General features: G+C 59.6%; 1 protein-coding gene across 11 annotated transcripts; it reads right to left on the minus strand.

The window, feature by feature from the left end:
- Positions 1 to 2,658: 2,658 nt before the first annotated feature.
- On the minus strand, positions 2,659 to 23,988 carry CDC42BPG (CDC42 binding protein kinase gamma). Of its 11 annotated transcripts, none has more exons than XM_063635216.1 (37): positions 23,524 to 23,988; positions 20,925 to 21,016; positions 20,761 to 20,844; positions 19,662 to 19,757; positions 19,229 to 19,377; positions 18,601 to 18,694; positions 18,155 to 18,355; positions 17,776 to 18,024; positions 17,207 to 17,286; positions 16,042 to 16,139; positions 15,867 to 15,947; positions 15,562 to 15,665; positions 15,241 to 15,420; positions 14,885 to 14,974; positions 14,624 to 14,745; positions 14,471 to 14,543; positions 14,173 to 14,279; positions 13,975 to 14,089; positions 13,555 to 13,703; positions 13,392 to 13,480; positions 13,050 to 13,102; positions 12,863 to 12,961; positions 12,725 to 12,784; positions 12,356 to 12,461; positions 11,936 to 12,069; positions 11,714 to 11,853; positions 11,538 to 11,619; positions 10,615 to 10,831; positions 9,308 to 9,370; positions 8,585 to 9,184; positions 6,810 to 6,907; positions 6,651 to 6,735; positions 6,400 to 6,520; positions 6,104 to 6,285; positions 5,789 to 5,912; positions 5,588 to 5,673; positions 2,659 to 3,817 (listed from the first exon to the last, which is right to left on the minus strand). In XM_063635216.1, exons 1-37 carry the CDS (start codon positions 23,681 to 23,683, stop codon positions 3,780 to 3,782), a joined length of 4,701 nt encoding a protein of 1,566 aa, XP_063491286.1. In that variant the 5' UTR covers positions 23,684 to 23,988; the 3' UTR covers positions 2,659 to 3,779. The 11 variants fall into 11 exon arrangements, 10 of the variants coding, with proteins under 10 accessions (XP_063491286.1, XP_063491334.1, XP_063491319.1 ...); XM_063635264.1 differs by having other exon boundaries at positions 15,867 to 15,926; positions 23,524 to 23,872; XM_063635249.1 differs by having other exon boundaries at positions 5,789 to 5,936; positions 6,168 to 6,285; positions 23,524 to 23,871.
- Positions 23,989 to 25,615: the final 1,627 nt, after the last annotated feature.

Below are 25,615 nucleotides of genomic sequence, written 5' to 3' on the forward strand. Positions count from 1 at the left end.
TCTCGATCTCCTGACCTCGTGATCCACCCGCCTCGGCCTCCCAAAGTGCTGGGATTACAAGCGTGAGCCACCGCGCCCGGCCAAGGCTTCTTATTCTTAAGACATAATTGCTGAAATATTTAGAGGTGAAGTTCAAGATGTCTGCAACTTACTTTCAATGGTTTAGCAAAATACATACTATATAGATAGGAAGCAGAAGCAGCATGTTTATTGGTAGATCTAGGGGAAGAGTATACGGAGTTCTTTTTTTTTTTTTTTTTGAGACGGAATCTTGCTCTGTTGCCCAGGCTGGAGTGCAGTGGTGCGATCTCGGCTCACTGGAAGCTCCACCTCCTGGGTTCACGCCATTCTCCTGCCTCAGCCTCCCGAGTAGCTGGGACTACAGGCGTCCGCCACTGTGCCCGGCTAAATTTTTTGTATTTTTTTTAGTTGAGACGGGGTTTCACCATGTTAGCCAGGATGGTCTCGATCTCCTGACCTTGTGATCCGCCCGCCTCAGCCTCCCAAAGTGCTGGGATTACAGGCGTGAGCCACTGCGCCCGGCTTTTTTTTGTATTTTTAGTAGAGACAGGGTTTCACCATGCTGGCCAGGCTAGTCTTGAACTCCTGACTTCAGGTGATCCACCCATCTCAGCCTCCCAAAGTGTTAGGATTACAGGCGTGAGCCACCACGTCTGGCCTTTTTAAATTTTTATTTACTTATTTAGAGACGGAGTCTCACTCTGTTGCCCAGGCTGGAGTGCAGTGGCATGATCTCAGCACTGCAACCTCCACCTCCCTGGTTCAAGTGATTATCCTGCCTCAGCTTCCTGAGTAGCTGTGATTACAGGTGCACACCACCATGCTCAGCTAATTTTTGTATTTTTAGCAGAGACGAGGTTTCACAATGTTGGCCAGGCCAATGTTGAACTCCCAACCTCAGGTGATCTGCTTGCCTCAGCCTCCCAAAGTGCTGGGATTATAGGCGTGAGCCACAGTGCCTGGCTGAAGTTCATATTCTTTCCATCTTTCTGCAGGTTTGAAATTTAACATAAAATATTGGGAGAAAATTAATTTTTTAGAAGTGTAAACATTTGTAAATCTGAAAGTCCTTTGGCTGAATTATTTATTGCTGGGCACTGGGAAGCAGTCATTTCTCCAGTTTAGTGAGGGACGGCTGCAGGCCTCAGCTTGCCACAGGCCTGAATATCTCTGCACAGGGCTCTCTCTTTGAGTCTCTGCACCTCAGTAGACCAAAGAATATTTCCTGAGTGGGCCGAAGGCATTTTCCAGCATGATCTCACCAGAACCTCCCATGAGATTTTGTTGTTGTTGTTGTTTTTTTTTTTTTTTTTTTTTTTTTGAGACGGAGTCTCGCTCTGTCGCCCAGGCTGGAGTGCAGTGGCGCAATCTCGGCTCACTGCAAGCTCCGCCTCCCAGGTTCACGCCATTCTCCTGCCTCAGCCTCTCTGAGTAGCTGGGACTACAGGCGCCCGCCACCACGCCCGGCTAATTTTTTTTTTTGTATTTTTAGTAGAGACGGGGTTTCACCGTGGTCTCGATCTCCTGACCTCGTGATTCACCCGCCTCGGCCTCCCAAAGTGCTGGGATTACAAGCGTGAGCCACCGCGCCCGGCCTTGTTGTTGTTGTTGTTTGTTTGAGGCAGGGTCTTTCTCTGTTGCCCAGGCTGGAGTGCAGTGGTGCAAACATAGCTCACTGCAGCCTTAAACTCCTGGCCTCAAGAGATCCTCCCACCTCAGCCTCCCAAAGTGCTAAGATTATAGGTGTGAGCCACTTCACCCAGCCTGTGATAAGTTTTATTTTATTTTGAGACAGCGTCTTGCTCTATCACCCAGGCTGGAGTGCAGCGGTACGACCTCAGCTCACCGCAACCTCTGCCTCCTGGGTTTAAGCCATTCTCTTGCCTCAGCCTTCTGAGTAGCTGGGATTACAGGCGCCCGCCACCATACCCGGCTAATTTTTGTATTTTTAGTAGAGACGGGGTTTCACCATGTTGGCCAGGCTGGTCTTGAACTCATCCGCTCACCTCGGCCTCCCAAAGTGCTGGGATTACAGGCGTGAGCCACCAAGCCAGGATTTTTTTTTTCTGTTTTTGAGACGGAGTCTTGCTCTGTCACTCAGGCTGGAGTGCGGTGGCGCAATCCGCCCGCTTTGGCCTTCCAAAGTGCTGGGATTACAGGCTTGAGCCACCGTGCCCAGCCAGTTCACTGAATTCTTGGAGCCTCTGGCTGCTGCTGGTTGAATTTGGACAAAGGGAGGCAGAAGATGGGAGGCAGTGAAGTGGAGGAATTTATTTCCTAGGCTGCCTTTCAGCTCAGCAATGGTCAAGTTCTACCAAAAGCTAGAGCTCCTGTCAGGCAGCACCACTGCCTCTTCCTGCCTGGGTGGCCTGGGGGTCCTAACAGCTCCTCTCTGCTGCCTGGGCCCTGAGGCACTGCCGTTCATTGGTGTGTTCCCTTCGCACTGTGCATGCTTCTGTAAACTGCCCTTCGTTAGTCAAGTCCCTTCATTTACCCCATTTGAACGTCACCTGATTCCTGAAAACGCAGGGAAGACAATCTGGTCTTTAACCGTCTGTGACACCCGCACTGTTCCCTCCATTCCTAACCCCCCACCTTCTGAACCCCAGAGGACAGATCCAGGCAAGGAGGCCAGCAGCTTACAAAGCTGTCTTTATTGGTTTCTTGCTGCTGCACAGAGCATCAGGGTCTGTCCCTCCTGGGAATGTGGCATTTGAGGAGATAAATACTTATTTTGCCCCCCCCACACTTCAGTGGGGGGAGGTTTAATAAAAATAGTAATATAATAACAATATAATGACTGTGATCAATAGTAAAATGCCCCCTAGGTTCCCCTAACACACAACTGGTTGAAGCTTCGAGAAAAAGGACCCCCTTTCTGGGAAGGGCCAGAGTGTGCCCGGAGACCCTCCAGTGGCCCCCACTGGGTACCCATCTCCCACCAAAAAGCCCTTATAAATACCCTCTCCATCCTGTCCCTGTCCAGGATTCTCTTCCCCGATGGGAGGATTGGCTGACAGTGTCAGCCCTGCCCACCACATCCCTCCCCAGAAAAAGGACCCTTTGTTCTCTAGACTCCCTCTCTCCTCCATCCCTCTTTTTGTCTCCCTCCTCTTCTTCATCACTCCTCCTTTGTCCCTCTCCCCTCTTCCTCTGCACAGCTTCTACCTCCTTCCAATTCCTATCACCTCCTCCTCCACTTCCTTCCTCCTATCCTCTCACCTCCTTCGCCTACATCCTTTCCCTCCTTCTCTATCTTCCCTTCCTCTGGATCGCAGCCTGTTTTTCTCACCCAGATGCTAAGCAGAGATCGGGACATGCCCCATCTTGGCCTCAGCTGGGAGTCAGACAGTCCACAGATAAGACCTCCAACCTGTTCCCAGAGACCCAGTCCCTCTCCATCCCTCATCCCAACTCTTACAAGCCTCTGGGGGCTTGGCACTGGAAATAAGAGCTTTGGCACAATCACCCCTGGACACCAGGACAAAAGGGGCCATTCTATTCCCAATGGCTTACAAAGGCTGGGGCTGGGAACAGAGGGGTAAGGCAGGATGAGGGCTGGGAGTCAGGACCCCCAAGTCCTGGGAACCCAGGCAAGCCTCCCAGTCATTGCCCAGCCCAGGCCCTCCCTGAGTCCAAATTTCCATGTCCCGGACCAGCCGGAGTATGGCATTCCTCAAGCTCTTCGCTCCCTCATGTCCTTCTGCCCTGGGATTGGGGTGGGCCCTAACAGAGGGCATCAAGGAGAGCTCTCCAATTCAGGGGATAGGGGGAGGCTTCGGGGCCGTTCTGAGACCTGCAGCAGAAAGAAAAGGAAGTCAAGGGGTAGGATCAGGGAGGATTCTTTCCTCACAGGGCCGGTGGCTCCCAGAGGCCCCCTTAGGACCCATCACCCACTGTATCAGAGCCCCTGGAGGAAGCCAGATGTGAGGTGGGGAGTGGAGGTGGTAAATGGGTCACTGGAAGAACCTGGAGAGCTCCTACTTAACTTTGAATGGACTCAAAGTCCTTTTTTTTTCTTTTCCTGAGACAGTCTTGCTCTGTTGCCTAGGCTGGAGTGCAGTAATGGCATGATCTTGGCTCACTGCAACCTCTGCCTCAGGTTCAAGTGATTCTCCTGCCTCTGCTTCCCAAGTAGCTGGGATGACAGGCATGAGCCATCAGGCCCAGCTAATTTTTGTATTTTTAGTAGAGACAGGGTGTCACCATGTTAGCCAGGCTGGTCTCGAACTCTTGACCTCAAGTGATCTGCCTGCCTCAGTCTCCCAAAGTGCTGCGATTACAGGGGTGAGCCACTGTGCCCAGCCTCAAAGTCCCTTTGTTCCTTCACTCCATTCTTCCTTCAGTCGACACACATGCTTTACTCTGGGCAGAAGAATGAAGCCTGACCCCCACCACTAAGGAGCCCACAGTCAAGGGAGGAGAACAGGCACCAGAAGAAACCCACGGCACAGCAGGAGCTGCAAGGAAGGTGTGGAGGGAGCGGGGTGGCAAAGGTGGCACCAGCCCCAGGGAGGCAATGACTACCTGACCAAGCGGCCAGGAAGGCTCCTTTGAAGATGATCCTGGTGGGTCACCTGGAGGGCAGTCTGGTGTTGGTTAAGGTGAAGATAGAGAAAAGGCATTCAAAACAGAGGGGACTGCAGGGGCAAGAGCCTGCAGGTGTGGAAGAACATGGCAAGCCCCAGGGCTCCGAGTGGCCTGGTGTGACGGGAGTGGGTGGATGTGTGTGCTGTAGACGTGGCTGCAGGGGGAATGGGAACCTCCCCAGCTTCTCTTAGGTTTTTCCCTGTCCTCATTCAGAATGGATTGCTCCCTCCTCTGACTCCCCAACTCCCTGCTGTGGACTGGGCCTCTATTAAGAATCCCAAGAGTGGCCGGGTGTGGTGGCTCACACCAGTAATCCCAACACTTTGGGAGGCCAAGGTGGGCAGATCACTTGAGGTCAGGAGTTCGAGACCAGCCTGGCCAACAAGTAGAGATGAAACCCCATCTCTACTTAAAATACAAGAATTACCTGGGCATGGTGATGCAAGCCTGTAATACCAGCTACTTGGGAGAGGCTGAGGTAGGAGAATTGCTCGAATGTGGGAGGTGGGGGTTGCAGTGACTGAGACTGTGCCACTGCACTCCAGTCTGGGTGACAGAGCGAGACACCGTCTGAAAAAAAAAAAAAAAAAAAGAATCCCAAGAGCTCCCCTTTTGTGGCACCTTCCCCATGCCAGGTACTATGCTGAGCCCTTCGCAGGTATCATCAGCTCATGCAGGCCTCCCAGAAACCACATCATTTTACAGGTGAGACAACATCAGGGAGGCTGGGCATTTTGCCCAGAGCCACACAGCTGGAACAGTCAGAGCCAAGATTCCCACCTAGGCTGGCCTGCCTCCAGGATCCTGCTGGTGCCCACTAGTGGGGTGAGACAGGTAAGAATCTGCATCTCGTAGAATCGAGGGCAGGGATGGGCTCAGCTTGTTCCCTAGCCTAGGTCACTGTGCAAGGCCTAGCACAAAACAGAACTGCTTGACGTTTGAATAGGGGACAGACAAGCCTCCTGGACCCGCTCACCTGCATTAGGGAGGTTGCAGGGCTCAGCGATCCCTGGGGACAGGACACAGACTCGCTGGACAGGGATGTCCAAGGTTTCCTCTTCACTGCTCCAGCAGCAGACGAGGAGACAAAAATACCGAGATCAGATTTCAGGGATCCAAAGGGGATGGAAACTTGGGGTGGGGGGTAGCACACTGGAGGCCGAGGGGCTGCCCTTACTGGGGTCTGCGTCTCCACCGAGGCCTTCGCTGCCCATGGAGGCTGGGCGCCGCAACGCCTCGGAGAAGCTGTGGGGCCGCTGTGGGCCGGAGCCGCGGGCAACTCGGCCCTTCTCTTCGGGAGCCTGTTGGGTGACAGTGCGGAGGGGCTAGGACCAGGAGGCACAAGGAGGACAAGAGGCCCAAGTCACAACAGACCAGGACAAATGAACGCCACTGGGCCCCCAGCCTGGTTGTACTTAAGTCCCAGGTAGCAGAAGGGTGAGTCCCAGGCCTTAGGAGTAATTACAGCGGCCCGTGATTCGCTAGAGCTCACCACAGAGGCCGGTGATTGGCTCAGCCTCACCAGAGTGGCTTGTGATTGGCTCTAGGGGACTAACCCGGGACTTCTCCCTGGCGCCCGGCCGCCCGTTGACAGGGCCCACGTGTACTAGGTGGTTGAAGTTGGTAGGCGGCGAGATGAGCTTGGAGCGCACAAAAGGGTCCTTCAGCATCTCCCTGCGGGCGGAGAAGGTGTAAGGAGTGGGTGGCGAAGCTCCACCCTCCCTTCGTCCTGTCCACAAGCGGAGGAGGCCCCGCCCAGCCTCTGCTCCCCGCGTCGTGCACGCGCACCTGCGCTGCTGCTTCTGCTGCTCCTCCGACACGCGGAAAAAGAAGCGGCGCTTGCTCTTGGTGCGGAACAGCTGGCGCCGGCTGTTGTCGGTGAGGTCCGGGATGTCGAACTCGTCCTTCTCTGTGGGAGAAGTGGAGAGCTGGGCTGTGCTCAACACGTTCCCGGGGCCCAGTCAGCTGGCATTCAGGGCCACACAGCCACACGTGCACACTGGTGAACGCACACACCCGTTACACGCGCACTCCCTCACCTGCCAGCTGGTTCCTGAGGTAGGTCAGGCGGACCTTCTCGGTGCCGTAGAGGAACAGGGAGCCCTCTGGATTGAGGGGCCGCACCTGAAGCAGCAGGCACAGCGGTCAGGCCACGCCCCCACCCCCGGCGCTACCCCAGGGCTCTGGCGGACCCTCACCTTCTTGAGCGGCACGGTCTGCACCCATTCTGCCCTCCTCACGTCAAACACATCGATGGAGTTCTCGCTGAACACTGTCAGGTAGGGGGCCGCATACCCTGCGGGCACGCCAGGCACCTCTGAGCTGTTTCCCCCTCTGTTCCCCAGGGAACACCTTGTCCCCTGCCGCAGCACAGTAACTACCACGCCCCACGCTGAGGTCCTTCCTCTGAAGACTCCCTGTCGCCCGGCCCAGCCTCCACATCAAATCAGAGATAACCCTGGACCACTCACCACATGCCTGGCTCAGTTCTAAACACGACATGCTTTTCCTCCCTTAATTTTCTAACAACTCTGAGCAGGTACTACTGTTATAACCTCTAATTTCCAGATGAGGGAATGGAACCCCTGGAGCCATGTGATGGTCAAGGTCAGGTCACTCAGCTGGTCCTAAGAGCTGCGATTTGGCCCTGGGCAGCTTGGGTGATATGCGGCACCCAATCTGCAGGCCCTCCCCAAAGAGCCATTGCTCACGAAGGGCACTCTGCCCCTCTCTTCCAGCCCTTACCCATCATGCTAGTTACTTGTGCATGCACCAGACTGCCCCACTGCCTCATTCATTCATTCACTCTTCCACTCATTCCTCCAAACCCATCGCCCCTGGAGTGTGCCACCCTGGGCTGGGTGCTTGATGTGGATAAGGAAACCAGCCCCGGCCCATTCTGTGGGACCCCAGTGCACCAAGCCAGTCATGAAGTGGAGGTGATGAGAGCCATGACACAGGTCTGGACGGAGAGATAGTGGGGCAAAGAGAAGGAAAGGACCAATGATGGGGAGGCAGGGCGGGTAGCACGAAGGCAATGGTGACCACAGCAATCGCAGCAGTCATCTCTGGAGCGCCTACCAGCTCCAGGCCCTGAGCTGACACTGCGGCGGGACCTAGTTAAGAGTTTGCCAGGTACAGGCCGGGGCCGGTGGCTCCCACCTGTAATCCCAGCACTTTGGGAGGCCGCGCGGGAGGATTGCTTGAGTCCAGGAGTTTGAGACTCCCGGCCTGGGCAATATGGCGAAACCCCGTCTCTATGAAAAAATACAAAAATTAGGCCGGGCGCGGTGGCTCACGCCTGTAATCCCAGCACTTTGGGAGGCCAAGGCAGGTGGATCATGAGGTCAGGAGTTCGAGACCAGCCTGGCCAACATGGTGAAACCCCGTCTCCACTAAAAACACAAAAATTAGCTGGGTGTGGCGGCGTGCACCTGTAGTCCCAGCTACTAGGGAGGCTGAGGTAGGAGAATCGCCTGAACCCAGGAAGCGGAGGTTGCGTGAGCCGAGATCACACCACTGCATTCCGGCCTGGCAACAGAGTGAGACTCCTCTGTCTCAAACAAAACAAAAATTAGCCAGGTATGATGGCACACACCTGTGCCCCCAGTTACTTGAGAGGGTGAGGTGGGAGGATCACTTGACCCCAGGAGGCGGAGGTGGCAGTGAGTCAAGATTGTGCCACTGTACTCCAGCCTGGTGACAGAGGGAGACCCTGTCTCAAAAGAAAAAAAAAGTTTGCTGGGTACAAACAAAAGGAGAGCGGCTCAGGCAGGAGAGGAGCATGAGCTCAGCCATGGAAAAGGAAGGTCCCCTGCAAGCCACGGAGGGCGGGACAGGGTGTTGTTGGGCTGGAGGATGCAAACTGGCACCAAAGGCCTCCAATGCCAGGCTCATGAGTTGAGGCGGGACCCTGTCTTCACCCACCCACTGAAGGTGCCTGGGCCCCTGCCAAGCCCTCCGCAGGCCTTACCCCAGCCCATGGGCGCTGCTGGCCACAACAGCTCGTGGCCACGAGACTTGCGGCCTGCGCCATCCACGTAGATGCCAGCAGTGGTGAAGAGCAGCAGGAACTCACTGAGGCTAAGCTCCACGGCACCCAGTGCCTCACCCAGGCCCCCGCGGGATGGTGGCAGCTCCTCAGGCACCAAACCGGCCCCCAGCGCCAACGGTGCAGCCTCGTTGAGCAGCGGGTAGAGTGCAAAGCCACCGGCGGCGCCCACACATAGCCGGTCGCCCAGCAGCCCCAGGCTCTGCACAGTGGCGGGTGCCTGCAGCTCACGGATGCGGCGCTGCCAGGGCCCAGGGCCTGGGCCCAGCTGGTAGCAGAGCACCTGGCGCTTGACGGCTACACAGAGCACCGGGGTGCGGGCCTGCAGGATGCTTCCAGCTGCCAGCGTCTGGCAGCCTCGAGACTCAGGGATCTTGGCACCTGCTACCTCTACGTTCTCCAGCTCCGCCAGGGCAAAGAGACGCACGCTGGGGCCACGGCCACACAGCACGACCAGCAGGCCTGCGCTGGGGCTCAAGGCCAGCTGCTGCACGCGCCGGCACTCCCCCACCTGGAAGATGTCTGCAAGGTTGGCGAGGGGAAAGTGTCACTGGCAGGTGGTTGAAGAGTGACCCATCCCCATCCTCCTCTGCCCGCTGGGGCTGCCCCTGCCCACGCCCACCCTAGCCCAGCCTTGATGGGTACCGTTGCTGTGCAGATGGATGATAAAGAGCCCCTCCTCGGTGCCAAGCGCAAGTCGATCCTGGTCTGGTAGAGGGAGGCAGAGGGTCAGAGGTCAGAAGTCCCACTCAATAACACGGAGATTGGGCAGTCCACCTGCCCTGCTGTGCCTGTTTCTCTTGAGAAAATGGGGGTGGCCATAATCCCGCTGTCCCTGCCTCACTGACCCTTCTCTCCCAGTCTGGACAGGCTCTTCCAGAGGGGTTGGGGTGAGGCCCATCACCTTGAGCTGTGGGATTTCAGGTAAGTCACGTCACCTCTCAGAGCCTTGGTTTCCCCTTATGTAAACTGGGGACAACGATGGTACTTCCTCACAGAGCAGCTCTGAGGAAGCGAGGAAGTGATGCAGGGGAGGGTTCAGCAGAGCCCCTTGCTCAATAAATCCCCTCCCCTCTGGTTCCTGACTGCTCCAGGGACCCGCACAACCTCTCCTGTGGCTCCCGCCCTGAGAGCGGGGCTGGGCTCAGGGCCTCTGCTGCTGGGGGACGCTGAGGAGCTCTGTTTCATGCCTCTTTCCCAGCCTTAGTTACAGAAGAGCCCTGCTGAGCCCCAGGTTCAAGGCTGACCACAAGTGAAGCTCTTGGCAGCTCCACCCAGGAGATGTTATGAGGCTCTGGGTGGTTCTACAGCTGCTCCCCCAGTCCCCCAGCTTGTAGTGAGACAGCCAGGACTGAACCCTTGTTTCTCTCTTTCTAAAGCCTCTGTTCCAGCTGGGCACGGTGGCCCACGCCTATAATCTCAGCACTTTGGGAGGCCAAGGTGGGTGGATCACCTGACGTCAGGAGTTCGAGACCAGCCTGGCCAACATGGTGAAACCCCTTCTCTACTAAAAATACAAAAAGTAGCCAGGCGAGGTGGCGCATGCCTGTAATCCCAGCTATTCTGGAGGCTGAGACAGGAGAATCGCTTGAATCTGGGAGGCGGAGGTTGCAGTGAGCTGAGATTGCACTGCTGCATTCTAGCCTGGGCGACAGAGCGAGACTCTGTCTCAAAAAAAAAAAAAAAAAAGCCTTTGTTCCTTCCACTCCCTTGAGATTCTTTTGGAAAAAGCAGAAACTGAGGCACAGCGAAATGGAGTGGGGATAAGCCAGGCCCCTACCTGGGGACCCAGCCATGCACACGGGAGGCTGGAGCACATACGTGGTGTGAGGCAGTCTGTGTCTCGTGGCTGCAGAGAATGGGCAGTAGCAGTGGCCCTTGGGACTATTTTCCTAGACACCAGCACTCCTGCAGGCCTGGACTGTTCCCTCCAGTCCCCTCCATCAGCTCACCAAGGATGGCAGCGCAGAGCGTGTGGGGCAGCAGAGGCAGCCCGTTGTCGTAGGCCTCCTTGAGTGTGTACACAGGCCGGGGTCTTGGCCGCGCGTCCAGCAGCAGCCGCTGCAGCTCACCCAACACCTGCAGCCAGCGTTCCCGCTCCCCCTCGCTCTCCGCCAGCAGCAGCACAGTGCACATGGTGGGCGGCACTGCCAGCTGGGAGGTCGTCACCTGCAGGCAAGGACCCCAGCTGGAGGGCCGTGGGCCAGAGCCATCTGTCCTCCCTCCCTTCCTGCCTCCAGCAGCCGCTGTGCCCCGGGGGCCTAGCGTGCACTGTCAGCAGCAGGGAGTAGGCCAGACAGGCAAACAGACAACTCCAGAGCCATGTGACCAGCGCCGTAATGGGGCAAGGACGGGCCTAGTGGGAACACAGAGGGCCCCAAACCCGGGCCAGGAGGTGAAGGATGACTTCCCAGGAGACCAGACATTTCTGCTGGAGCTTGAGGGACGAGTAACTAAACAGGAGTAGTCAAGGTAGGTGAGGGGCTGGGCGCCAGTGCAGGGCCGGCAATTCCGTGCAAAGACAGACGTGAAGGACTGAGAATGTGGCGCACACAGGCACAGGGTACCCTCAGAACTGGAGAAAGCAAGGTGTGGCCAGAGCAGAGAGAGGTGCCAAGGGAGAGGACTGGGGAGGCCTGCAGGGTCAGATCCTTGGGGCCTCAAGGGCTAGGTCAGGAGCACCTGCACCCCGCAGATGATGGGAAGTCACGGCGGATCCTAGACGAGGTGAGACCTGGCCAGGTGCTCACATGGAAAGCGTGTTGTGGTTGTGGGCTGGCCCAAGAGGGTAGTATGGAGTGGGGGGACAGTGGCCAGAGCGGGGACAGCATGCGGAGGTGGATGGTGGCTGCTCCATATCATCCCAGGCACTCACCCTAAAGATGCGTGGCAGGTCCCTGGATTGGGCATGGATGACATCAGAGGCCAGGACAGGGGTAGCCGAGAACTGGGGGTCCCTGGGAGGTTCACAGAACAGGTCAGAAGTCTCCCTGTCCCTGACTGCCCCCCTCACCACTAGTCCCTTGCCCCATGCCACTGCCCGGCACCCACCTCAGATCCAGGACCTGCAGGAGGGCCCCGCTGGGCGGGCTGAGCCTCGGGTCAGGGGCGTCAAACAACAGCAGGCGTGAGTCACTCAGGGCAGCAAACACGCGCTGCCAGCCCCGCCGGACGCCTGAGGGCCGTGGCACCTGGCGGAAAGGCAAGCATGGGAGGGCTGCAGGGGCCCTCAGCCCCCCATGCCTGTCTTCCCCTCCCTCGGCCCCCACTCACCGACAGAAAGCCCTCATAGGCAGTGCCTGTGCCCGTTTCAGGGTGTACTCCCAGGGCTGTGCGGAGGAGGTCAGGGGGCACGGGGCAGGGTGGGGCCTGTGGGGCACAGGTTGTGTGACAAAAGTAGCCGCAGGCTGTGGGGAAAGTGGAGAAGGTGGATGACGTGAGGCTGGGAGGGGACAGCCCCAAACCAGGACTGGAGCATGTCCAGGGCCAGCTTCCCTAAGCCACAGTGGCACCTGAACTGTCCCCAATTCCTCATCAAGTGAGAAAAGGAACAAAGCTGAGCAGTAGGAAATTTGACCAGCAGGTGCCAGTAACCCTGGGATGGGAGAAACAGCCTGGGTGTGCCAGGGCCACACACCTGGGACCATGGCTGGAGCATAGTGGGTGGGTGTGCGGTGGGGTGGGGACTCTCACCATCACAACCCAGGCCCTGGCGGCCCAGGCCCAGCATCAGCGAGGTGCAGCGGAGACACTTGGTCGGGGATGGGAAGCTCCGGGGGCGCAGCGTGTGTGAGCCGGGCTGGGGAGGGGGACAGCCATTACCCAAGGCCTCCCAGGGCCCCATGCCCCATCCCTGAGGGGTCAGGCAAGACAAGAGGCTGAGCCAGGCAACAGTGATCTCCAAGTCCCAGCCAATCTATGGCAGCAGGCAAGCTCACTGCCACTACCTCCACCCTAATTGTGCCTGCTGGCCACGATGCACGTGGAGTGTCCCCACAGTGTCCATTCAGCCTGGCAGAACTGCTTGGTGGCCCCACCCCGCTTGCCCCTCTGGGCACTGACCTTAGCAGGAAGACCTTCTGTAGAGGCTGTGTTGGCAGTGGGTGCTCTGGGGAACACAGCCTGCAGGAGGGCGGGGCAGCAGGTGAGACGGGCAAGGGCGGGGCCCAGGCCCCCTACTATGGACCCACCTGTCCTCACCCTCATGCGCAGGCTGCATCGGCCCTCCGGCCTCAGCTCTGGCTCCCCTCCATGCCTTGTGGCCTCTCCTGAGATGCCAGGGTCCTTGGCAGAATCCTTCTGGGGATGGGAGAGAGAGGAGCAAAGTCAAGGTCCCTGTGCCTCTCCCAGGACTTCTCCCCAACGAGCCCCTCGGCCTGGTCCTTACCTCTGAGCTCCGGAAGGACAGGAAGGGAATCAGGGAGTTTGAGGGCTTGGTGTCTGCAAAGAGAGGGTGGGTCACTGGCCTGGGGTCCCTGGCCTGAGGAACTAGGGGCCAGGAGGGGCCTCAGTTCCCACCTCAGTAAAATGGGAAATGACCACAGGCATGGGGCAGGGCTGGGCACAGCAGGCACTCAAGAAGTGCTGGTCACAGATGATGGAGTAAGCGGCAGAGTCCAGGAACAGACTCCTGTCTCCACCACCCTGCCAGGCCATTGTGGAACCCCCTTGGCAAGTGGGAGGCTGTGGGAGAGCCTGGCTCCGGGGCAAGCAGTTGGCAGCCACTCACCCGCTGGCCCTCGGGCCCGCAGCTCCTCCCGCAGCATGGCGAGCTCCTGTTGCAGGGCCTGGCTCTGCTTCTCGGCCTCCTGCAGACGGCTGGGGAGAACGGCAAAGGCTCGCCACCAGCCTCTGTGCGGGCCCTGGCCCCCAGTGCCTGCCCCTAGCCTCACCGCTCAGCCTGCAGCTGGGCCTCCTGCACCTGCGTCAGCTGCTCCTGCAGGCCCTGCTTGGCACGGATCTCGGCCTCCAGCGCTGACTGCAGCTCCAGCCTGGCCGAGGCCTCCATCTTCTGCAGTCGCCGTGCCTTCCACTGGTGGTCCTGGTGGCCATGGAGCACCCGTATAAGATGCTTTCTAGGCCTGGCTGCCTCAGGGACCCCCTCCTACCAGAGCATCCTGCTACCCATGCCACCCAGCCAGGCTCAAAGCTCCAGCTCAGCCACTGACCCACTGTGAGCTCAGGGAAGTCACTATCTCCCATGAGCTCAGTGTCCCCACCTCCAGTAGTGACCTTCAGTAGCAGGGATGCTGAGCTCATGGAAGGTCAGTGACTTGCCCAAGCCAGCCCCCAGGGGCATCTCTGGGGCTCACCAGTGGCCGGGCAGGGAGCGTCTGGGTGCCTACGTTCCTCAAGGACTCCAGCTCCTCTGCCATCTTGGTGGCCAGGGCCTGCAGGTAGCCTCTTGAGACCTTCTCATCATTCACCCTGATTGGGAAGGGGCTCAGGGTCATCGGCTGGGCCCTCAGTCTCGCCTGCGTTCCCCACCCCGACCCACCCCTGACACCCACCAGCTGAGGATGTCGGCGAGCTGGGCCTCCCAGTTGCTCTCCGTCTCCCGCCGCTCACCCTCCAGCCGCTGCTTGCTCTCCTGCTCCTGGGCCAGCTCTGCTTCTAGCTGGGGCCGGCCAGAGGAAAGGTCAGCCCCAGGCCCCAGCAGTCCTGGGACTGCCGTCTCCCTGCAGGTACCCCAGCACCCCGAGCCCCGTCCATGTCCACTCTGCTCACTGGCTACAGCTTGCCCACCTGCCCACTGGCTCCCCATTGCCTTGTCCGTCTGTCGTGCCCTCCGTCCGTCCCCCTGCTCACCCGCTCCTGCTCCTGGCTCAGCCTCCGGTTTTCCTCCTGCAGCTGGCACAGAGCCTCCTCCTTACCACTCGGCCTGGGGAGGAGAAGGCCAAGGCCGTGACTCACCGCCCAGGCCAGGCCCGGCCCCTCCCTGCCACCAGCTGTCTGGCTCACCTGTGGCTGTGGGCCTGCTCTAGCTGCTCTCGCAGGGCGGCCACCTCCTTCCTCAGTTGGGCCTCCTGAGGCCCACCCTCGGGGGGCCCCATCCCGTTGGTCTCAGAGGCTGTGTGGATGGTCTTGGGGACATGGAGGAGGTCAGGGCAGAGACCCAGATGCCATGGCCCCCCACCCGGGACACAGGCCTGGCCCTGAGGCTCTGAGTGGGGTCAGGCTGGTGGGGAAGCGCCTCTTGCCAAGGGGGTAGGACTTGACTACCTTGGGCTGGGAAAACTCCTCAAGGCGTTGCTCCCACTGTCCCTGCAGCTGCGTCACCTGCCGGCTCAGGGAGGACACCTGGGCCTCCAGCTGTGAGGAGTGCAGAGGCAGGCCACTGCCAACTCTGCCCTCGGCAGCCCCTCTGTCCACCTTGCCATGGACTCCAGACTCTGCCAGCCACAGTGGATGTGAGGAGGCATGGACTTCCAGACTGCCCCGTCCCAGCCACCATCCCCTGGCCTAGCCTCTGCCAGCTACAACCGAGGGGCAGCATCTCCCACCAAGCTCCCCATGCTCCCTCCAGCCACACTGGGGGTACGGCCCAGGTGCTGTCCCTACCCACCCTGGTCACCCACCTCCCTCTGGGCAGCCTGGGCTTCCTCCAGCTGGGAGCTCAGGGCCTGGGTCTGGCTAGCTGTGGCCACCTCTCTCTCCTGGGCCTCCTGCAGCCTCTGAAGCAGCTCCTCCTGCTGCCCCTGGGCCCTGCAGAGCTCCTGCTCCTGAGCCTGCAGCCCTGCCCGACCCTCGGCCAGCTCCTGAGGAGGCAAGGGAGGGAGCGGGGCAGGAGGAGGCCCAGAGTCAGGCATGAACCGTCCATGGAGCCCAGGGCCACTCACCCACCTCACCCAGCCCTCACCCACCTCACCCAGCCCTCACCCACCTCACCCAGCCCTCACCTGGTGAAGCCGGTCAAGCTCCTGCTGTAGGTCACTGTCCTGACCTGGGCTACCAGCTGGGGGCCCATCCATCTGGGACAATGAGGCCTTGTCCCTCAGCATCTCTGCCGGGAAGAGTCACTGAGACCTCAAGTGCTGACGGCCCCAGCCTCTCAGCCCAGGAGCAAGTCTCCTTGGCCTGTTTTCCACACGCGGGCTCAGAGAGTGTAAAATGCTCCCCCAGGATCATACAGCATGTCCAGGGCAGGGGCAGGACCCGAGCCCAGGTGGGACTCAGCCCCAGGGGGGGTGGGCAGAAGGGATACCTGACAGCCTCTCCCGCAGAGTCTGCACTTCCTTCCGTAGCTGCTCCAGCTCCCGATGGTCTGTGGGGGTGTGCAGGGCCTCTGGAGGGGAGGTGGTACCCACAGGTGGGTCCACTCCCGCAGCAGCAGCCCATAGGGCCAGCACACCCAGGCCCGGCCCAGCCGCTCCCAGTACCTTGGTGCTTCCTGCTCAGCTCCACCTTCTCCTGCTCCAGACACTGGAGCTTCTGCTCCAGGGCAGCCCAGGCCTCAGAGCTGCTCTCAGGACTGTGACTGCAGGGAGACAGGAGCCATGTGTGTTGGTAGAAACCTCACCCCACAGAGTCTCCTCCATCCTTCTGGATCGAATCACTCATTAATTGTGAAACAGCCAAAACAGACCCTGCCCTCGGGAGACCCCAGACTGGTGCCATGGCTGGCAGCCCAGGGCAGCAGCTTCAGGGCACAGGCTCCGGGTCCCCAGGCCCAGGTTTAAGCCCTGGTCCTGGCCCTTACAAGCTGTATCACCTCGAACCCAATGTATTTTAGCCTCAGTTTCCCCAAGGGAAGATGGTGGTGACAAGGCCTCTCCCAAGGGCTGTCGAGGACAGGATGTGGTGACGGTGGCCTGGCTGGCTGGTCCCGAGGAGTGGGGATCTGACCCATTTCCTTCCACCTCAGAGCACACCACACCAGGACCTCACTGCGGTCTCAGGCCAGCCCCTCGAATGGGAGTAGGTGGAGATCATCCCACCCATTTTGAGAGAGTCGCTCTGTCACCCAGGCTGGAGTGCAATGGCGTGATCTCAGCTCACTGCAACCTCTGCCTCCCGGGTTCAAGCGATTCTCGCTGCCTCAGCCTCCCAAGTAGCTGGGATTACAGGCGCCTGCCACCATGCCTGGCTAATTTTTATATTTTTAGAAGAGATGGGGTTTCACTATGTTGGCCAGGCTGGTCTCGGACTCCTGACCTCAGGTGACCCACCCACCTCGGCCTCCCTAAGTGCTGGGATTACAACCATGAGCCACCACGCCTGGTCCATCCCACCCACTTTACAGAGCCACAAAGTGAGGCCCAGGAGCAGTAGGGGCCTTGGAACCCTACACCTCTGGCTCTAGGTGCAGCGCACCCTCGCCCTTCGTGGAAGGCGCCACGAGAGCCACGTGCTGGCATGTGGCCCAGCGGGACCTGGGTGTGGCTTCACCAGGACCCCGAGGATGAGGGCTAGAGCACCTGCCACATGCAGGCGCTGGGGAACCCTTCTGCCCTCCTTCCCAGGGCCCCAGTGGGCTACGCGCCCAGTGTGCTCCAGGTCAGGCAACCCTGAGCCTCCCACCAGGTGTGTGAGGACTAGCCTCACCTGCCCGAGGTGTAGGTGAAGCCCACAAATGGCAGGTGGTGGCCGGAGAAGGCCCCGTGGGAGGGCGGTGGCAGGGTCCCCTGCAGAGGGAGAGGGAAGGAGAGTCAGAGTCCACAGGCCGAGGCCCGAGACCCGAGGCCCAGGAGCCCCCTGGGACCAGGTGCGACCACCTCCTGCTCAGGTGGGAACTCAGGGTGGTAACACGGCCCAACCCAAACAGACCCTCAGCTCCCACAAGTCTCCTAGGAGCTGCTGGGAGTTTTCTTCCTTATATGGATTCTAGTTAATAGGATGATACTTGTGGTCAGAGGGCCTTCCCTTGACACAGCCCACCTCAGTGCAGGCGAGCATGGGGAGCCTGTGGCAGATGCTCCCCCACCCGTTTGGCTGGAAGAGGCTGGGCCAGGGGATGGCGGCTGGAACGGGTCAGTCTGGGAGTCCATAAATCATAAGCCCTGGTGTCTGAAGGCCTCAACCCCAGCCCACCCCAGGGGACTTCAGAGGGAGGGTTCCCCCAGCCAACAAGGGGGTAGGGCAGCTCCCCTCCTGCAGTGGCCTTTGCCACTCACTGGATGGTTGAGGGTGTCATCATCCACGTCAAAGTTGGAGGTGTCCATGGGCCCCCGCAGCTCAGGAATATAGGGGGCTGTGCTGCTCGCCAGCCGCTCCCAGTCCACGCCTTCGAAGAAAGGATGGTTCCGGAAGTCGTCCAGCCCACCACGGCCTAGCCGCTCTTCCTGGCAACACAGCAGCTGGCGGATCAGGTCTTGGGCGCTGGCTGGCACATCAGGCACGTCCGGGGGGAACTGCAAGTGGTCCTGTAGGTCGGGGGAGGGGGCAGGCTGGGTCAAGTGTCCAGGAACCCAGCCTCACCTGCAGGTATTTCCAACCACACAGACTCGGGGGTCCCACTGCCTCCTCTGGAAGCCCAGTGCCTGGTGTCCAGACCTCGTGGTTCATGATCTTGCCGTAGGTTTCCACCAAGGACTCAGCATAGAAGGGCGTCTCCCCAAAGAGCAGCTCATAGGCGCAGACTCCAAGCGACCACCAGTCACACTGTGGGCCGTAGTGGCCCTTGCCCTCCTCCATGGCCTGCAGGATCTCAGGGGAGATATAGTCCGGCGTCCCTACTGCCACTGATGAATCCACCTGTGGGTGGTGGTGGTGGTGAAGCCATGAGGACAGCTTTGGGCTTGGCTGGGGCTGCTGGCCCCTCGCGATGGCCGTCACCCCTACTCTGCCAGGCTGGCCTGCTGCTGCCCACCTGAGGCCTGGGTCTCACCCACCTTCCCCAGGGAGCCTGATGCCTCTGCACTAGGCCTGGGGCCTCCCATTTTCCTGAGAGCTTGGCCCGCCTAGTATCCCCTGCTCCCACTCTGGGGCGGGGTCCTTACCATGCCATTGGTGTTGAGACGCAGGCAGGAGCCGAAGTCAGCCAGGCGAATGTGCCCGTTCACATCCAGCAGGACATTGTCTGGCTTGACATCCCTGGGGGATGGCAGGCAGGGAGAGTGAGGGGCTTGACCTGTGTGTAAGTGGCCATTTAGGCACACGCCCAGGTGCACATGCACGACGGTGTGTGCCAGCACCAGCTCACACACATTCCTGTGTGTAGGTGCTCATATGATGAGCAACATGTGTGCGTGTAGATGGTCCCACAGGCCAGAAGGAGGAAGATGGCTAGATTGTAGAAAGGATGTGTGGGGACAACCCTTGGAGGTGGCAGAGTGTGCTGTGGGGGACACAGGAGTCAGACTTCCCCAGTGCAGACCACGGCTTGGCCACCCGTGAGGCGAGTCACCTTGAGACAGGTGTTTCCCTGTTCTAAGCTCTGACCCCCACAGCTGTAGGCCGGACACAGCAGCAGCCCCTGCCACAGAGGGCTCTTTGGTATGATTCCAAGGAAACACACGGATGAGGCACCCAGAGAAGTGCCTGGCACATAGTGAGTGCTCAGCTGACATCAGCTGTCCCCAGCACAGCTGGCAGGGGTTGGGCAGGGCGGCGGGGCTGGGGCCCCACCTGTGGACGTAACCCAGCTGGTGCAGCGAGTGGATGGCCAGCACCATCTCAGCCAGGTAGAACTGGGCCAGCTCGGGCGGGAGACGGTCCTCGAAGCGGCTCAGCAGCGTCAGGAGGTCCCCACCGGCATAGTAGTCCATCACAAGGTACTGGAGGTGGGGGACAAGAATCAGACCCGGGGGAAGGGTGCACCTGGCCACTTCACCACAGTCCCACAGGGCTCTGGGAAGGCAGGGCTGAATCTCCCAGCAGCTCCGGGCTGGCCAGTTCCCAGCCAGGGCTCAGGCAGGAGGTGCCAAGCCCAGGACCTGGTGGGAAATGGGAGTCTCTTGGTCCCAAGAGGGGTCTCTCTTTGGGCCCAGTGCCCCTGGCCCCAAGGGCCCTCTCCTGTGTCCCTAGGATGCTCCCCTCCAGCCCCGCCACGTATCCTCACCAGGTACTCCTCATCTTGGAAGGCATAGTGCAGAGTGGTCACCCAATGGCTGTCCCCTTTCACGAGCACATCCCGCTCCTCCCGGAAACAGGCTGTCTGCAGCAGGTTTGGGGAAGTAAGGGGTGGGGTGGGATCAGAGCCCAGGATGCCCCCCTTGCCAGCTCAGGGGATGGAGAAAGACTCTGTGAGTCTGGGAGCTCAGATGGAGGTCGTAGCTCTACTGTCCCCTGTCTGGCTGCGACTGAGCCCAAGCCCACGCCCACTCTCTATGGCTCTGGGCCTCAGCGTGACCATATGGAAAATGGGAATGACTCTGGTTGCTTTCAGAAGGGTTTATTAGGCCTGTAATCCCAGCACTTTGGGAAGCCAAGGCGGGCAGATCACTTGAGATCAAGAGTTGGAGACCAGCCTGGCCAACATGGTGAAACCCCATCTCTACTAAAAATACAAGAAACTTAGCTGGGCGTCATGGCACACGCCTGTAATCCCAGCTACTTGGGAGGCTGAGGCATGAGAATCCCTTGAACTCAGGAGGTGGAGGTTGCAGTGAGCCAAGATCGTGCCACTGCACTCCAGCCTGGGTGACAGAGTGAGACTCTGTCTTAAAAAAAAGAGTTTATTGTAGGCTGGGCATGGTGGTTCACACCTGTAATCCCAGCACTTTGGGAGGCCGAGGCAGAAGGATCATCTGAGGTCAGGAGTTCGAGACCAGCCTATCCAACATAGCAAAACCTCATCTCTACTAAAAATACAAAAATTAGCCGGGTGTGGTGGCAGGTGCCTGTAATCCCAGCTACTCGGGAGGCTGAGGCAGAATTGCTTGAACTGGGAGGTGGAGGTTGCAGTGAGCCAAGATAGCACCATTGCACTCCAGCGTAGTTAACAGAGCGAGACTGTCTCAAAAATAAATAAATAAATAAATAAATAAATAAAGGGTTTATTGTGAGAAAGCAAACAAATCAGTGGCTGCTGAGGGTGGCACCCTTTGCCTGGTCTGCAGCCTTGCCCACCCCCCCCATGCCCCATAGGCCCTGGCAGCATACACCTCCCCCACACCCATTTGTAGGGTGCCCAAGGGCCCCCTAGACTCCACACTGACCTCAGCCCTCTTCAGCATCTCCCACTTGTGCAGCATTTTCATGGCAAAAATCCGCCCAGTGTCTCTCTGCCTCACCACGGCGACCTAAGGCCACAGGGAGGACCGGGGTGAGCCCAGCCCGGTGTGAACACCTCCTCCCCACCTACCCCAGGCCCTCTGCTCACCTCCCCAAAGGCTCCTCGGCCGATCACCTTCAAGATCTCAAAGTCATCTCTCTGCAGACGCAGTTCTTTCACCTTTGATACGAAGGGGCTGGCTGAGGGGACACAGGACGGGACTCAGAGTGCATGCAGGGAGGGCTCCATTCCCCCTCTCACCTTGGGCAAGCCAGGGGCCGCCACTCCTGTGAGCCCAGGCAGGGATGACCTCCCCAGGGACAGCCTCAGGGCAAGGGGATGGCAGGAGCTGGTGCTCCTTTGGCCATGATCAGGAAGTGCGGAAGGTCAGAGGCCGGGCTCAGCTGACTGCCTGGTCCCTGGACCTCCCTGGACCCCTGGCCCCAGACTCTAGGCAGCCTCCATCCCAGGGGCTGATGGGACTTGTAGTCCTGCCCAGTCTGCGGCCTGACTCTGCTTGGCCAGGTCACCCTGGGGACCATGGGGACACCATTCCTACCCCCACCTCACAGTTCTTGGCCCCCTCACAGGTTCAGGCCAGGGCCTGTCTTAGGAAACTGGATGGGTGACATTCCTTATCCCCAGAGAGGCTTCTCTCCCATTCAGGAGCTGTGGGCCTGGGTCCGGGGACCCTGTAGGCACAGAGGTACCTGGTTGGGGGTGAGGCCTGCAGCCCCTAGGGCAGGGAGGGCAGGCTCTATGCTTCCTATGTGGGGCCCCTCAGGCTGGAGGCATGGATGCCAGTCTGCCAAGGTGCCCACGAGACTCACAAACAGGACCACGATGCCTTTCCCTGGTGCCAGCACTAGCCCCTGAAGGCGTCAGTGCTCAGGATGCCTCCAGGCCTGACCGGCTCTCTCACTCCCAGCCCTGCCTCCCTGTCTGGACGAGGCTTTTGTCTGGTCAAGAACTTCCTATTTCCTCACATCCCAGATACCTCCAGGAGGGACAACTCCAGCCATTCCCAGGCGCTTTCCAGGCCTGGATTAGCCACAGATTTTGGGAAGGAATTGGGTCTTAGGGAGGCAGGAGTGATCAGTCAGGATGGGGGGCAGCTGTGGTCTGGCGCCCTGCCTCAGTTTCCCCCTGCCAGGAGGTAAACTCCCTGCCAGCTGGGCGGGTCTGTGGGTGGGACAGAGAGCTGTTCCACAGGTTTATCAGGCAGAAGCCCGCAGCGGGGGCGGGGTGGAAACCTCATTACAGAAATTCATTGTCTCTTTCCCAGGTCTGTGTGTGGAGCTGGGGAGGAGCAGCCCCGGGCCTCCCCGTGGGAGTTGAAGCCAGCACCATAGGGACCCACCCGCCAGAAGAGAGCCGAAGCCCAGGCCCACAGGCAGGAGGATCCAGGCCCCTGGACAGGCCGCCTAATCCTCTGGCCTCCCACAGGGCATGGGGGCTCCGGGCAGGAGCAGGGACAAGTAGAGACAAGCAGGAGAGGAATGAGTCACGGCCCTTTGAGTTACCTCGGGAGATTGTCAACAGAGGGCCCCCATGCCGGGGTCCCAGGCAGAGGTGCTGGAGGCAGTCAGGGAGGAGCACACATGTGTGTGCAAACACACACACGTGTGTGGGTGTCATGGGGGGGGTGACGACAACACAGGCAGACACGCATAGCACCAAGGCATCCCAGGGAGACAGGCACAGAGGCAGAGGCCTCTGACTGCCTCGCCCTGGATGGAAGGGTTGGGGCTAGGGGACAACTCCCTGGCACATCTAGGTGGCAGCTTCCCCCTCTACCCCAGGCCTTGTGCCTGCCCAGAGCTCAGGAGCGTCAGGAACGCTAGTTGTCCACTGGGCAAACACCTGCCTCACCCCGCCCTGGCCAGGCCCCCGTGCCTTTTCCCCATGGCCCGGCAGGGTGTGACCAGGGAACCCTCCAGCTGGCGCCAGTGCCCACAGTGGGTTCAGGGTCACCCCAGGCCAGCCACTCCCAATGACTCAGATGAGTCTACCAGGAAAGGTACAGACCCATCTCCAGCTAGGCCCCCCTCCCCGGCCCCGGGGCCACAGCCCCCAAGGAGCTTGGCCAGCAGCCTGCACAGGCCAAGGGTTGGAGATCGGTTCCTGAGTCCAGGCTGCAGTGGTCTTGTACGCAGGGAGCTGGGGGTGTGTGTGTTGGTCGGGGGTAAGGTCTGCAAGTGTGCAATACCTACAGATCTGTGTGTTTTGCAGTGCCAGTGCGGTCGGGGTGGTCTGCAGCGCTCCCTGGGTCTCTCCGTGAGCTGTGTGTCACAATGCATCCGAGAGGAAGGAGAAACAGAGCCCGTGTGTCAGTGGGTGACATGCATGAGGGTCTGTGTGTGTCCTGCGTCAGGTGTGGCCTGTGAGCAAGGAAATCTGTACGGGACTCTAGGCGGTGCACTGGGTACATGCGTCTGCGGTCGATACCTGGGCACAAGTTCGTGTGTGTGTGCATGTGTCGGGGTCTGTGAGAGGGAAGGAGCGTTTGTGAGAATTGGAGTGAGGGTGAGGTGTGCAGGCGAGTGTGCGGGCCGCGGGGGTCCGGTGGTACGCGTCAGGGCCATTGCAGGGAGTCTGCGAGAGAAGCCCGTGGGGGTGCGGGTCCCTGAGGGAAAGTCTGCGGGTGCGGGGGTCTCGGCGCGATATCCCTAGGCCCGCCCCCGCTCCGTGCCGCCCCGCCACTCACCCCAGCTCAGGAACTGCGCCACGCTGCGCTCCCGCCGTAGGGGGCCGCTGCTGAGCTCGTGGTGCAGCGCCAGCAGCAGATCTAGGAGGCCGTCGAGCCCCGGGCCGCCGCCGGCCTCGCCCTGCACCAGCTGCTCCAGGGCGCTCAGCCGCCGCTCCATGGCTGCGGCCGGAGCCTCGCTGCTCGGCTAGAGTCTGGCCGCCCGCATGCCCGCCTGTCGGGCCGTCCGTCCGCCCAACTGTCTGAGGCTCTGTCCGGGCGTCCTCCCCCCCACTCTCCCGCCCTCCCCGCTGTCACCTTCCTCCGCCGCCGCCAGCGCGCCCTCACCTGGGCGCCGCGCCCCGCCCCCCGACGGACGGGCAGGTGCGCACCGGCCAATGGGAGCCGCGGCTGGAGGTGAAGGTGGGGGCGGAGGCGCGCGGGGGCGGGTCCAAGTCCCGGCCAGGAAGTGCGGGGGCGGGCCGGGGAGAGCAACTGACTTCTGCAAGGGGCGCGGTGGGGTTCTGCCGGGTCGGAAAGGCTTCCCAGGTCCCCGCGCGGCCCCAGACCCAGGCTTACCTGGGCCCTCGCTGGGCCCCGACTCAGGAGGCGCGGGGCACTGCAACTTCTCTCGCCCCGTGGGCCGCAGCCGCCTTGCCCTTGGCTAAGGGAGAGGGGCTAGGGACGCCCGCGGCCCCGGAGACGGATGGGAATTGTAGTTCGCTCTCTCCAGGGTTTGCCCGCGCTTGGCACCCACCGCCCCCCCCCCCGCCCAAAAAAAAGTTTCTGACTCTTACTTTGATTGTATCATTAGAGTTGACGTAGGAGACAGGAAGGTTGGGTAGGGATGGTCACGCCCATTTGGCAGATGGACACACTGAGGCTTGGGAAGGAGGAAAGGGAATTGAGGGGCTGAGGACAAGGTGGCTCCTAAGTTAGACCCTGGGATGGAGGTGGAGCTGGGCTGGTACCAACACCACAGTCGTTTTAAGCTTCAGTAGGAGCAGGGCCTGAGGTCCGACCTGGAACATGAATGGCAAGGAGAGGTCTGAGATAGGCTGGAGGAGGTTGGGGAGGGGAGGGGCTGGCTCTGTCCAGTGGTATTTCTGATTTCTGTCCAGCTGTGTCCAGCTGGGATGGACCAGGCGCCATGAGGAGAGATCAAAGGGTAGGACGTATCGGTGGCTACAGACAACACTTTTTTTTTTTTTTGAGACAGGGTCTCTCTGTCACCCATGCTGGAGTGCAGTGGCACAATCATAGCTCACTGCAGCCATGACCTCTTAGGCTCCTGCCTCAGTCTCTTGAGTAGTTGGCATTACAGGCATATGCCACCACACCCAGCTAATTTTTTATTTTACTTTTTGGAGACACGGGTTCTTGTTATGTTGACCAGGCTGGTCTTGAACTCCTGGGCTCAGGCAATCCTCCTACCTTGGCCTCCTGGAGTTCTGGGATTACAGACATGGGCAACTACACTTGGCCTAGACAACACTTTTTGTCTTTCTCTTTTTTGAGACAGGGTCTCACTCTGTCCCCTAGGCTGGAGTGCAGTGGTGCAATCACGGCTCACCATAGCCTCAACCTCCTGGGTTCAAGTGAGCCTCCCACCTCGGCCGCCTGAATAGCTGAGACTACAGGCTCACACCACCAGCCCAGGCTAATGTTTTCTTTTTTGAGATGGAGTCTCACTCTGTCGCCCAGGCCAGAGTACAGTGGCACGATCTCGGCTCACTGCAACCTCCGCCTCCCAGGTTCAAGAGAGTCTCCTGCCTCAGCATCCCAAGTAGCTGGGATTATAGGTATGTGCCACCACACCCAGCTAATTTTTGTATTTTTAGTAGAGATAGGGTTTTGCCATGTTGGCCAGGCTGATCTCGAACTCCTAACTTCAAGTGATCCTTCTGCCTCGGCCTCCCAAAGTGCTGGGATTACAGGCGTGAGTCACCATGACCGGCCGTGTTTGTATTTTTTGTAGAGATGGGGTTTCGCCATGTTGCCTAGGCTGATCTCAGACTCCTGGACTCAAGCAATCTGCCTACCTCAGCCTTCCAAAGCGCTGGGATTACAGGCTGCAGCCACTAGCCAACATATTATTTCATTAAAAGACCTG

Source organism: Symphalangus syndactylus, chromosome 1 (assembly GCF_028878055.3).
Source record: "Symphalangus syndactylus isolate Jambi chromosome 1, NHGRI_mSymSyn1-v2.1_pri, whole genome shotgun sequence".
Lineage (NCBI taxonomy): Eukaryota > Metazoa > Chordata > Mammalia > Primates > Hylobatidae > Symphalangus > Symphalangus syndactylus.

Bases quoted from the DNA above. Each gene is read 5' to 3' on its own strand.
- CDC42BPG (XM_063635216.1), bottom strand. From the start codon at position 23,683: ATGGAGCGGCGGCTGAGCGCCCTGGAGCAGCTGGTGCAGGGCGAGGCC. The intron at 20,845-20,924 runs GTGAGCAGAGGG...CTGTGGCCTTAG, and splicing joins GCCGAGGAGCCTTTGGGGAG to GTCGCCGTGGTGAGGCAGAG. The intron at 16,140-17,206 runs GTGAGGCTAGTC...GTCTCCCTGCAG, and splicing joins TTCACCTACACCTCGGGCAG to TCACAGTCCTGAGAGCAGCT.